The sequence below is a fragment of the Pelobates fuscus genome, chromosome 5 (genome assembly GCF_036172605.1).
Source record: "Pelobates fuscus isolate aPelFus1 chromosome 5, aPelFus1.pri, whole genome shotgun sequence".
Lineage (NCBI taxonomy): Eukaryota > Metazoa > Chordata > Amphibia > Anura > Pelobatidae > Pelobates > Pelobates fuscus.
This window is the reverse complement of record NC_086321.1, coordinates 154,499,521-154,514,395: the sequence shown is the minus strand read 5'-3', so window position 1 is coordinate 154,514,395 and position 14,875 is coordinate 154,499,521. Positions and strand designations below refer to the sequence as shown.

Here is a 14,875-nt window from a genome sequence, read left to right as displayed (position 1 = left end):
GGACATTTTGATATTCGTTTTTTAATTAACTTCAGTTCAGCTATTAGTTAATAATTCTATATGTAGATTAAGAGGACATGCATTGATAGCTTTACTTAGCCATTTTCTGACATCCACGAATACAAAGATGCAAGCACAGGCAAGTGAGGCAGCGAAGACGTGCAAGGAGTCAACAGCCATGCCAGTGTCTATGACAGTCAACGTGCGGTTACTATAAACCAAGTGTATTTCTTTAAGGTTATTTTTTTCTCCAATGTCATCTTACCTAACATATTTTAAAGTATGAAGGGTCCTCTTTGAAGAACAGACTTTCACTGACACTTGATGGCGACCCCTGCACAAAAGCTCAACTTACATTTGCTGATGGACAAGTTTTCGGTCCAGGTCTGAGGGCCCAGGAAGGATTCCAGCGAATAGGTTACTCCTTTTACTTGCTCCACCTCACAGTTTTTCACTCTACCAAAGTGCAGGATCTTTCCATCAGATGGACTAATCTATGGGATAAAATGAGTTAATGTATTTCTGAAGTTCACACAGCACTGGTAACCAAGAGTTAAACCAGGACATAATCATACATTATTATAATTCTAACCATAGAATACCAAAGTATGTAACTGAAGTGATCCTGATCACTTACAACAATCACAACTAGTGCTACATATTCATTACACCATTGGGACTAGGATAGTTTGCTTTCAATTAGATAGTACCTGCATCATACCACCTCAATATATTTATATATCACCAGAATTGCTGGCAGTTGGGTGGGGGTGACCTGTTTTTTTTCCTTTTGTTAATTGTCTTTATTTTTGCACAGTTAACTGACAGTGTATAAATCACCATATATTTATCCAAAAAGAACATTATGGATTATCAGCATTATATCGTAGATATGCAGGTGTAGAGGAAAACAGTAGAGGGTTAAACAATGTGAACTGTGGGTTTTAGGACGATATAACAAATTCATGGGGCTCTAGAAAGTGCCTTAAACCACTAATGGTATGGTGTATTAGATGGACTTCTGAAGAAAATGTGAAGCTATGACTAATGCTGCAAGCCACCTAAAACTTATCAGGCTAAGAGTGATATAGATATATATATATATATATATATATATATATATATATATATATATATATATATATATATATATATATATATATATATATATATATATATATATATATATATATATATATATATATATATATATATATATAATATATATATATATTTTTTTAATCCTGCGGTGGGGAGGGGGCGTGAGCGCCGGGTAGCACTACTGAGCCGGGGGGTAAAGAGATACACGCACAAAGAAAAGAACAAAGATAAATAACATCTACGTAAATAAACAAATACACATCAGGGCCTTATGATACTAGCAATGCCAGGTGTTCATTGAAAGGACTCATCAAGCACTGATAAGCATCAGGTCATAGCAGCCACATATGGGGGGTAACACTCAGTGAAATAAATGGAGTCACAGTAGAGCGATCTCAGTGATTGGGAAAAGCCTCTGAGACACCTGGAAGAGTGACTTGGAGGGCCTATTTTATTTTATATTTACATAACAAAAGAAACATAAAAGGACACTGTAGGCACTATGTCCATTTCAACTCTTTAAATTGGTTATAATATCTGGAGTCCTTTGGCACTTTCCCTATGGCACTTTCCCTTCATTGTTGAACCATTTTCTAGAAGTTGAACACTTTCAATTCAATGCCCTGGATTAAGGCTTTAACGAGCAATACATATTAAAAAAAAATAAAAAATTTGAAACTGAATCAGTATTATTAAATTGTGCTCAAAATAAGCCAAATCCTGCAGATTACAGACTGTTCGTATACTTTGTTTAGATGAAATAAATTTCCATATCCTAAACCAGAAGGCTAATGTCGTTGAGCATGTACAGCAGTAAATTCCCCAAACATACCACGCTATGGGAGTCGCAAACAGGCCGTGCCTGAGGCTTCAGTTTCCTGCGGAAGAACTCGCTGAGATTGCGGTACTGGTGCAGATCTTCCACTGCAGCCTCCTTCATGTTCACCCCAAATGTCCAGATATACAAGCTGTACACCGGCTTCCTGAGCCATGTTGGAAGTTCCACCTGATTCAAGCGTCCCCATGCCCGTGAGAGCAGTCGTGTTGGCACAGATTTGTAAAGGGCAACCTGTACGCAAAACAAGGTTTGTGTAACGGAAATACAGCTATGCATTTTAAAAATATAACAACTTTGCAGACTTAGAGCTGTTAAACTTTCTTTTTTTTACTTTTCAGTAAACGTTTCTACTCTTGAAATTGAAAAACCTCTTGTTCAGTTGACATTATATGTATGTAATGGAAAGAGATGTCATAAAAATTGTTTGCGTTCTTGCTGTTCCTGCTGTAAAAATATCTTATTCACTTACAAAAAATAATTCAGAACTCTCCACCGTGAGCTAAGATCATTCACCAACCATCAGCTTTGTGCAACTAAGAACATTTATATCTAAATCAATAATCCAGACAGAGAACCCTTGTTCATGTACCTGGTGTCAGGAGGGACCAGCCATATGTCACTAATAAGCATGGGGTTGGTACAGAGGGGACCTGCCAGGCATATTGGTTCTAGGATGCCCATGTGGGACTTTTGTGATAAGCAAATGCCACGGATTCTAGCTGTAAGGGTTTAGGCAAGTGTCAAACTTTTTTACAATTCCTGAGCAGGAATCCATCATAATAATAATTTCAATTATTAAGTAATTTTGTATCTTTTTAATTCAAGTTTCATACAATACTTGAATTATAAAGTAGTAGTAGTAGTAGTAATAATAATAGCATTTTATAGCGCCAACATATTACACAGCACATTACTATTATAGAATGGGGATATCTGATAACATGTAATTAACATGCAAAATAGTAACAAGAGGGGAAGAAGGCCCTGCACAAACAAGCTTACAATCTGTAAAAAAAAATAAAAATTGTTTTTTATTTTAATTAATTTTTAATTCATGCAATTAGCAAGACCTAGAGAGAAAAGATCATGGACTTTAGGAAAATATACAGAATGTTTTTTTTATATATATATATAAAAATAGAAAAGAATCTTGCACTCCATACAATTAGAGATATACTTGCCCGGTGCTTGTCCAGCAAAATGTAAATAAATGTGGAAAGGATAGCACTATCAGGACTCCAATATAAAATTTAACTTTTAATTTTAATTTACTTTAACAATTAAAAGTTAAATTTTATATTGGAGTCCTGAGAGTGCTATCCTTTCCACACACATATATATATATATATATATATATATATATATATATATATATATATATATATATATATATATATATAAAATAGTAAATAAAGGCTTGCACTCACGGTCTGTAGATAGGTAAAAAATATTTCTTCTTTATTTCAATTCATTTAAAATATGGTTGCTGCCATCATCAACGTTTCAGCCACCTCTGTGGCTTTCATCAGGATCAATTCAGCATAAATAACATTCCAAATACAGATTTCTGCTTATATATAGCTAACCAGATTTAAACATAATTTTAACAATGCTTACCACCTGTGTTCTCGGACACTCGGCGTCTATCCCGATCCTGTGCGCATGTGCGAGCACGTCAAACCGGAAGTGACGTGCTCGCATGACTCAACCGTTGCCGTGGTTACCCGAAACATACACAGACACCACGGCAACGGAGTCATACTGCTTAGCGCCAGGAAATCTTTACGAAGGGGCAAATTCATCATAAAAACATACAATCAATCACTACATAGTTCATCCCTTCATGTGACAACATTAATCCACTAGCTCTTTAAACAAATGGAGTCAATATAGCGAAGGGCATATCCATCGTAATGCCCTACTCCATATAGACATCACGATAGTCTCACACTTCATATGGACTACTTCTATATGTTTATACTTTATACAATGTACATTGTTGACAAGACCGATGTTTATCACGTGACGAGATCCCCCTATAACCCAACCAAATAAGCCAATATCTATGCTCATGCAGAATAAAACAATAATAAATTCATAATACAAAACAGTGCCCCCTAAAATCAATATAGTGTTATTACATACTGAAATACCTTCCAGTGTATCATGTGGAGTGCTGATATCCAAATGCTGTCAAATCCAATAATCTTCTATATTATTTAAAGTGATATCCATTACATTTGTATACATTAAAGTGATACGAATTGCATTTATATACACTAAAGTGATACTAGTTGCATATATGTACATTAAAGTGCTCACTGTACTTCATAAAGTGAAACTGAGTGTTATCGGTAGGCAACATACTGTCTGCCATTATCCATCATTAAAGTGATACTTATTGCTTTTATATACATCAAAGTGATACACATTGCTTTTATATACACTAAAGTGCTCTCTATAACCAATAAAGTGAAACGCCGTGTTTCTATGTACAATAAAGTGCTTGCTACAAACATCTCGTAGTTAGCTCTCAACATCCATCCGCCTATATCTTTTATTAAAGTGATACTTGTTGCTTTTATATACATTAAAGTGATACTCCTTGCATTTATGTACACTAAAGTGCTTCCTATAACGAATAAAGTGAGACTACGTGTTTCTATATGTACAACTCTGAGCTTATACTGCGTTGCCATCAAGGGTGAACATTCATATTAAAACATAACTTTACTCAAGGAAATTAGAAGCATATATAGCCTCATTCAAATAAAAGGGGCATATGATAACTGCTCATTCAAGCCCCTTGGTGCAACTGTGTCCAGTTCATAAATCCAGAAGGCTTCCTTGCGTACCAGCATGTTACCCCTGTCACCGCCTCTTATTGGTAAGGGCACGTGGTCAATTGCCACGAATTTCAAGGTAGTTAAGGCATGTCCATTATCCAAAAAATGTTTGGCAACAGGTTTATCTGTGGTTCCATCTCTGAACGCCGTTCTAATGTTAGACCTGTGACCCCTGATTCGCTCACAAAGTTGGGTTTCCGTCTTGCCGATATAACACAGTCCACAAGGGCATGATAGTTTGTATATAATGAACGTAGATCTGCAGGTGATAGTATGTCTTATCTCGTATGTTTTATTACTGTGGGGATGCATGAATGTGCGTGCCGGTACCATATGGCCACATGTCACGCATCCCAAACAGCGCACACTCCCTCGTATCTGTGTCTTCTGGGACATGGTGTAACTTTGTACAGGATCCGTTCTTATCAGCATATCTTTCAGGTTTTTGTTGCTGCGAAAACAAATTCTTGGGGGCTGTCTAAATTCACTAGGTAACGATTTCTCTAGTGCCAACATATTCCAATTCCTTCTGACAATATTGGATATCTTTTGAGCTTTCCTATGGAATGTGATGGGGAAGACCATTCTTGGTTCCTCTGTAGGGTCCTGTGGCTTGGTCGCATTCTCTCGTGCTTTTTCCAATGCCCAATCTAGGACTCTCCTATCGTAACCACGTTCCAAAATTTTTTCTCTCATTTGTATCAATTGTCTTTGTCTGACTTCTTCTGTCGAGTTGTTCCTGATAACTCTAAGGAATTGTGCTTGAGGGATGGAATTCTTCAAATTTCGGGGGTGTGCGCTGGTGTAATGTAGAATAGTATTGCGATCCGTAGGTTTGGAATACATACTAAACTCAACCTTCTGATTTAGAATAGAGATTTCTACGTCCAAAAAGTGGACTTTTTCCTGGCTGATATCCGCCGTCATCCGTATAGGCGTAGGTAACATGTTGATTGATTCAACCATCTGTTGAGCTTGTTCAATGGTCCCACTCCATAGTATCAGCACATCATCGATGTAACGGAAATATTTGATGATATTGTGTCGGTATGGTCTCAGTATGTACTCTTCCTCAAATATATACATGTATGTATTCGCATACATGGGCGCCATGGGCGCACCCATCGAGGTTCCTGAGATTTGCATGAACCACTGTTGCTCAAATCTGAAGTAATTGTTCTTCAGTACCGTTTCCAATATCTCCAATGTGTACTCAACTGGCGGACCTCTGTACACTGCTGAGGAACATAGGACTTGTCTCATAGCCTCTATACCATCATCATGAGGGATGATGGTATAGAGGCTACTCACATCCATAGTTATTAAAACAGGATCCTGCACCTCGATGTGGAGGTGTCGTAGGGATTCCAAGAGAGAGGGGGTATCCTTTACACACGTATGTAGATTTACTACTGTCTCTTTGAACTGTGCATCCAGCCATTTGCCCAGAGGTTCAAGTACCCCACCGACCGCCGATACTATCGGTCTTCCTGGTGGTGCGGTTTGGTTCTTATGAATTTTGGGTATGGTGTACATGACTGGGGTTCTTGGTGATTTCTGTATGAGATATGTATACAACTTCAGATCTATATAGTTGGCTCTTAGTCCCATGTTCAGTATCTCCTCTATTCTGGCTTGTACCATAGAGGTTGGATCCCCCTTGAGTTCTTTATACGTGTTACTCTCGCTCAGTTGTCCTTTAATTTCATCAGCATACTTGTCATAGTCCATTATGACTATACCTCCGCCTTTGTCGGCGGGACGTATAACTATGGATGAATCCCGTGCCAGGTTTCTTATGAGTGAGTGCTGTTTCTTGCTGAAATTATTGTATGCCAGCTGTGGTTGTTGCAGGAGTTTCACAGATTCCGCCTGTACTGTTGATAAAAATGTTTTAATATTGGCTTGGTTACTTTGTGGATCAAAACTGGATTTTGGTCTAAATTTCATCATCGCATGTTCTGGATTGGTACGTTGTATAAATGGTTTATTAAAATGATCTTTTAAACGCATTGTTCTTCCAAACTTAAAGAGCTCCACATTCCAGGAGAACAAGTTCGGGTTCGTCCCAGGAACAAATGTTAAACCTAGTTGAAGGATTTCAATTTCTTCCTTCAGCAGTGTTCTCTGGGATAGGTTGAATACAGGTATTATCGTCTCAGTGGTGGTCTTCCACGGACACTGAATTTTCCCCTTGTTGCCTCTCCTCGTTCTGCGCCGTTTGCGCCTCTGCCCCTGCTTCTCGTTGTCGTACCTGAAGCTGTTGTTTCTAAAAAATTGTCACTTTCAGCATGTGTATCTGTGTCTGAAGCCGACTCTCCAGAAGTAACATCCATAGTGTATATTTTTGGTCGTATAATTCTCTTTCGAAATCTCCTAGGCTTCTGTTGGTGTGCCCCACTCAGCCATTTGTAGACCCGATGCTCCATATAATCTTGTTGTACATAATCAAATTTTTGTCTCTTGAATCTGATTAGATCGTTTTTGTACTTGAGCATTTCCTCCTTTAATTTATCCAACATTTTGGTGCCTTCTAAGGTGGCCAATAGAACAGCATGTTCAGTCTCAATCTCCGTTATTTTACGTGTAACCATTTCCATTTCTGCCCTCACATCCTGAATTATAATGAGCATCAAATCTAGTGATGCTTTGTTGAGCACTCCTATCCAGTCTCGACATACCTTCGCCTTTAATCTCCCTATTGTGGGTATGTTCAAAATGCGAAAGCCTCTAGGGATTCTTTTCGCTTTGTAATAGTCAGACAGAAACAGTCCATGTAAATCTAAATCAATGCGTTTACGTTGTAATCTCAACAGTTGAAAGTATACATCCTTGGTAGTTGTATTGCAAGGGAATTCATTACTGGATTGCACCCAGAGTATAGCCTCAGCTTCTTCTTGTGTAAAATGCAGGGTTTCTGCTTGCTCAGCATAACCCCCTGCCTGTAGCATAAAATCATCAGTATGATCCATGGTGAACAAAAAAAGTTCCTTCTTGGTTTAAACCAACCTGTTAGCTCTGCTCCAAAATTAGCAGTTTAGGTGATCTATCTTCTGTTGGTGCTTGGGTTAGGAATCTGGCTATCAATAGGCTTCCTTGTTATATTGTATATAGTGTTACCCAGCACACACACTCAAAATCTTGAAAAAATGCCGGGTGCTTAAAAAGCCATAGCCAAAAAACATAGAAAATAGTAAATAAAGGCTTGCACTCACGGTCTGTAGATAGGTAAAAAATATTTCTTCTTTATATGGAGCATCGGGTCTACAAATGGCTGAGTGGGGCACACCAACAGAAGCCTAGGAGATTTCGAAAGAGAATTATACGACCAAAAATATACACTATGGATGTTACTTCTGGAGAGTCGGCTTCAGACACAGATACACATGCTGAAAGTGACAATTTTTTAGAAACAACAGCTTCAGGTACGACAACGAGAAGCAGGGGCAGAGGCGCAAACGGCGCAGAACGAGGAGAGGCAACAAGGGGAAAATTCAGTGTCCGTGGAAGACCACCACTGAGACGATAATACCTGTATTCAACCTATCCCAGAGAACACTGCTGAAGGAAGAAATTGAAATCCTTCAACTAGGTTTAACATTTGTTCCTGGGACGAACCCGAACTTGTTCTCCTGGAATGTGGAGCTCTTTAAGTTTGGAAGAACAATGCGTTTAAAAGATCATTTTAATAAACCATTTATACAACGTACCAATCCAGAACATGCGATGATGAAATTTAGACCAAAATCCAGTTTTGATCCACAAAGTAACCAAGCCAATATTAAAACATTTTTATCAACAGTACAGGCGGAATCTGTGAAACTCCTGCAACAACCACAGCTGGCATACAATAATTTCAGCAAGAAACAGCACTCACTCATAAGAAACCTGGCACGGGATTCATCCATAGTTATACGTCCCGCCGACAAAGGCGGAGGTATAGTCATAATGGACTATGACAAGTATGCTGATGAAATTAAAGGACAACTGAGCGAGAGTAACACGTATAAAGAACTCAAGGGGGATCCAACCTCTATGGTACAAGCCAGAATAGAGGAGATACTGAACATGGGACTAAGAGCCAACTATATAGATCTGAAGTTGTATACATATCTCATACAGAAATCACCAAGAACCCCAGTCATGTACACCATACCCAAAATTCATAAGAACCAAACCGCACCACCAGGAAGACCGATAGTATCGGCGGTCGGTGGGGTACTTGAACCTCTGGGCAAATGGCTGGATGCACAGTTCAAAGAGACAGTAGTAAATCTACATACGTGTGTAAAGGATACCCCCTCTCTCTTGGAATCCCTACGACACCTCCACATCGAGGTGCAGGATCCTGTTTTAATAACTATGGATGTGAGTAGCCTCTATACCATCATCCCTCATGATGATGGTATAGAGGCTATGAGACAAGTCCTATGTTCCTCAGCAGTGTACAGAGGTCCGCCAGTTGAGTACACATTGGAGATATTGGAAACGGTACTGAAGAACAATTACTTCAGATTTGAGCAACAGTGGTTCATGCAAATCTCAGGAACCTCGATGGGTGCGCCCATGGCGCCCATGTATGCGAATACATACATGTATATATTTGAGGAAGAGTACATACTGAGACCATACCGACACAATATCATCAAATATTTCCGTTACATCGATGATGTGCTGATACTATGGAGTGGGACCATTGAACAAGCTCAACAGATGGTTGAATCAATCAACATGTTACCTACGCCTATACGGATGACGGCGGATATCAGCCAGGAAAAAGTCCACTTTTTGGACGTAGAAATCTCTATTCTAAATCAGAAGGTTGAGTTTAGTATGTATTCCAAACCTACGGATCGCAATACTATTCTACATTACACCAGCGCACACCCCCGAAATTTGAAGAATTCCATCCCTCAAGCACAATTCCTTAGAGTTATCAGGAACAACTCGACAGAAGAAGTCAGACAAAGACAATTGATACAAATGAGAGAAAAAATTTTGGAACGTGGTTACGATAGGAGAGTCCTAGATTGGGCATTGGAAAAAGCACGAGAGAATGCGACCAAGCCACAGGACCCTACAGAGGAACCAAGAATGGTCTTCCCCATCACATTCCATAGGAAAGCTCAAAAGATATCCAATATTGTCAGAAGGAATTGGAATATGTTGGCACTAGAGAAATCGTTACCTAGTGAATTTAGACAGCCCCCAAGAATTTGTTTTCGCAGGAACAAAAACCTGAAAGATATGCTGATAAGAACGGATCCTGTACAAAGTTACACCATGTCCCAGAAGACACAGATACGAGGGAGTGTGCGCTGTTTGGGATGCGTGACATGTGGCCATATGGTACCGGCACGCACATTCATGCATCCCCACAGTAATAAAACATACGAGATAAGACATACTATCACCTGCAGATCTACGTTCATTATATACAAACTATCATGCCCTTGTGGACTGTGTTATATCGGCAAGACGGAAACCCAACTTTGTGAGCGAATCAGGGGTCACAGGTCTAACATTAGAACGGCGTTCAGAGATGGAACCACAGATAAACCTGTTGCCAAACATTTTTTGGATAATGGACATGCCTTAACTACCTTGAAATTCGTGGCAATTGACCACGTGCCCTTACCAATAAGAGGCGGTGACAGGGGTAACATGCTGGTACGCAAGGAAGCCTTCTGGATTTATGAACTGGACACAGTTGCACCAAGGGGCTTGAATGAGCAGTTATCATATGCCCCTTTTATTTGAATGAGGCTATATATGCTTCTAATTTCCTTGAGTAAAGTTATGTTTTAATATGAATGTTCACCCTTGATGGCAACGCAGTATAAGCTCAGAGTTGTACATATAGAAACACGTAGTCTCACTTTATTCGTTATAGGAAGCACTTTAGTGTACATAAATGCAAGGAGTATCACTTTAATGTATATAAAAGCAACAAGTATCACTTTAATAAAAGATATAGGCGGATGGATGTTGAGAGCTAACTACGAGATGTTTGTAGCAAGCACTTTATTGTACATAGAAACACGGCGTTTCACTTTATTGGTTATAGAGAGCACTTTAGTGTATATAAAAGCAATGTGTATCACTTTGATGTATATAAAAGCAATAAGTATCACTTTAATGATGGATAATGGCAGACAGTATGTTGCCTACCGATAACACTCAGTTTCACTTTATGAAGTACAGTGAGCACTTTAATGTACATATATGCAACTAGTATCACTTTAGTGTATATAAATGCAATTAGTATCACTTTAATGTATACAAATGTAATGGATATCACTTTAAATAATATAGAAGATTATTGGATTTGACAGCATTTGGATATCAGCACTCCACATGATACACTGGAAGGTATTTCAGTATGTAATAACACTATATTGATTTTAGGGGGCACTGTTTTGTATTATGAATTTATTATTGTTTTATTCTGCATGAGCATAGATATTAGCTTATTTGGTTGGGTTATAGGGGGATCTCGTCACGTAAATAAACATGGGTCTTGTCAACAATGTACATTGTATAAAGTATAAACATATAGAAGTAGTCCATATGAAGTGTGAGACTATCGTGATGTCTATATGGAGTAGGGCATTACGATGGATATGCCCTTCGCTATATTGACTCCATTTGTTTAAAGAGCTAGTGGATTAATGTTGTCACATGAAGGGATGAACTATGTAGTGATTGATTGTATGTTTTTATGATGAATTTGCCCCTTCGTAAAGATTTCCTGGCGCTAAGCAGTATGACTCCGTTGCCGTGGTGTCTGTGTATGTTTCGGGTAACCACGGCAACGGTTGAGTCATGCGAGCACGTCACTTCCGGTTTGACGTGCTCGCACATGCGCACAGGATCGGGATAGACGCCGAGTGTCCGAGAACACAGGTGGTAAGCATTGTTAAAATTATGTTTAAATCTGGTTAGCTATATATAAGCAGAAATCTGTATTTGGAATGTTATTTATGCTGAATTGATCCTGATGAAAGCCACAGAGGTGGCTGAAACGTTGATGATGGCAGCAACCATATTTTAAATGAATTGAAATAAAGAAGAAATATTTTTTACCTATCTACAGACCGTGAGTGCAAGCCTTTATTTACTATTTTCTATGTTTTTTGGCTATGGCTTTTTAAGCACCCGGCATTTTTTCAAGATTTTGAGTGTGTGTGCTGGGTAACACTATATATATATATACATATATACACTATATATATATATATATATATATACACTATATATATATATATATATATATATATATATATATATATATATATAATCATATCCTACACAAAAATAAAAAACAAAAAAGTAAAAGACAAAACTCTAGATTTTCCTAGATTTAGATTCTTTGCATGTCGCAATAAAAAGGTATTATTTTTAGCATTTATATAGCACCAACATATTCCACAGAGCTAGAAAGAAACGGGATATTTAGAGACGAGGAAGGCATTGTTCAAATGAGCTTATTACAATCTAGAAGAATTTGAGGCAGGCAGATATACTACATTGTTAGGTGTCTTGCCCAGTTCTAAGGCATCGATGCTATCACTGCGCTAACCAGCGCATATATTATTAATGGGGTACTACTGTATATAAAAAAAAAAAAACCTTGGACTTTCTCAGCAAAAAACATGAAATCACTCCTAGAAACTGATAACACAAACTACTTGGTTACATGTCTATGTTTTATTCTATATCAACCTCATGTAACTTAGGGCAGGAGGTGACATTTAGGAACAAGTGGGTAACGGAACATTCCACGCACACTCAATTACTCTCAGAAAGAAAGGCAGCTTCCCCCCACCCCCTGCCAAAAGAGCTCTTGCCTTATGCCTTTTTCAATAAGCTGTACTACAAGACTTTTTTTCATATACCCAGACAGAAAACATACAGAAACTGGCACCTTCTTACATTCAGGAGGTGAGACATTTGGCTCTAGCGATTCTACCTCCCAGCTCCCTTCCGCTCTACACTGCAGAAGATATGAAAGCAGCTAGACACTCCTACCCTCATAAGAAAAACCTAAAGAACCAAGACAACTTCAACTTAATGAAGCAGTTTTGGTGTATAGATCATGCCCCATGCAGTCTCATTGCTCAATTCTCTGCCATTTAGGAGTTAAATTAGTTTATGCACCTTAGCCACACCTCCTTACATGTGCATTACACAGCCTCCATACACACCTCCTGTAATGAAAGATCCAATTTTTAAACTAACTGTATTGCACAGGGTGTTGATTGGCAGTCCCCAGTGCTCTTCTAAGAGGAGCATTGGGCTGAACTATCACCTCCAGGGTGACATCAAGTTAGGAGAAGCAGGTGGCAGCTCCAAGGGAGACTGGGCGCCGGAGTAACGGTAATTAAACACTTCCCTAAGTCAAGCTATGGGCAGGGGAAGTCTACAGCACTAGGAATCCAGGTTTGTAGTCTTATAACAATATTGTGTTCCTTTAAGCAGTGTGAAATTTATAAATAATTGGTCAGTAATCATATTGGTGCTTAAAAGTATGTAGACTATATTAAAAAAAAATACATTAAATACACTGTCAGGATCACGGAAATGATATAACAAACTATAACTAATAATTACATTAGGAAAACTCCCACTGCTAATGTAATTCCTGGAACAATAGCTCCTCCTTCCCACGCCTATAGGGTTTTGGGTGACACAGGATGTCCAGCGACTGTTAGACAGCCACTAGAGATGGAGTTAACCCTCCAAGCAAATCAATGCAGTTTCTTAAAAAGTGCAATAATTAGTTTTGCAGGGTTTAGGGTGCTGGGACAGTGCACTTCAATGAGCTAAAGTGGTCTAGGTGCCTATAGTGTCCCTTTAAAAAGCATTATAAATTTCATTTTGAGAAACAATAAAAATTATATTCCAAACAAACAAAAAACTAAAAATGCATTGTAATTTCATCTGAAGAACAGGATTGTAAAATATATCCAGATTATAGTAAAAAATAAAAAGGAAATGTATTTTGGTAACCACAAGCCACCAAAATACATTCCAATTACATCTTAGGGAACATGGACTAAAAAAATAAATAAATGATAAAAAGTGACAATGTCTTAGATAGAGTGCACTATACAAGACTAGACCAACAAAAACTATAAACATGATTATTACACACTATTTAACATTAAATGCCACATCTTGCACATCTTTTAAAACCATGTCATTCATTAATCAAATACCTTCACATCTTGAAGAACCAGTGTGGTTTTATTAAAGGAACAACTTGAGTTTAATGAAGCGGTTTTTGTGTATAGATCATGTCACTGCAGTCTCACTGCTAAATTATCTGCCATTGAGGAGTTATAATCACTTTGTTTATGCAGCCCTAGCCACACCTCATTGCATGTGACTTGCACAGCCTTCCTAAACACTTCCTGTAAAGAGTCATCTAATTTTTTTAAATTTCCCTTATTGCAAATTCTGTTTAATTTAGAATTTCCTATCTCCTGCTCTGTCAATAGCTTGCTAGATCCTGTATGAGCCTCCTGTGTGTGATTAAAGTTCAATTTAAAGAACAGGAGCCAAGCATTTTTAAAATAAGTTACACCTGATTAAAAATTAAACCATTACAGCCAGAGGAGGTGTGGCTAGGGCTGCACAAATAGAAACAAATGTGATTGACCTGCTAAATAGCAGTGAATTGAGCAGTGAGACTGCAAGGGCATGATCAATACACTAAAACTGCTTGATTAAGCCAAGTTGTTTTGGTGACAAAAGAGCCCCTTTATCCCTAAGTTATAAATGTTTTACTTCTACACAGTTTTCCTACCTTGAGAAAGACTGAAATGCGTTTATGTACCCTATTAAGTGTGAACAGGACAAGAGGACTCGTATAAGCGAACATACCAGCGTCTCAAGGTAATGGAATTTATCCAGATGTGGCAATCTCTGCCCAGTTCCCTGAAGGGAATGCAGTAACCTGCTAAGGGCTAGCAACAACTCGGTATGCCTATTTGTCATATTTGTGTGATTGTCTTATCACTTGTGTTTCTATTCTGAGTGTTTGCTATATAATAAATTTGTCAGGGTCACACAATGCATGATATTG

The 14,875-nt window shown here is 38.3% G+C and overlaps 1 protein-coding gene across 5 annotated transcripts in view; it reads right to left on the bottom strand.

The window, feature by feature from the left end:
* The window catches only part of PISD (phosphatidylserine decarboxylase), a 44,729-nt gene that overhangs the window by 17,071 nt on the left and 12,783 nt on the right, over positions 1 to 14,875 (bottom strand). For all 5 annotated transcript variants that reach the window (XM_063454556.1, XM_063454557.1, XM_063454555.1 and 2 more), the window contains 2 exons: positions 1,934 to 2,170; positions 356 to 494 (listed from right to left, as the gene is read on the bottom strand). In XM_063454556.1, the coding sequence (XP_063310626.1) occupies positions 356 to 494; positions 1,934 to 2,170 (376 nt within the window). The remainder of the gene's footprint in view (positions 1 to 355; positions 495 to 1,933; positions 2,171 to 14,875) is intronic.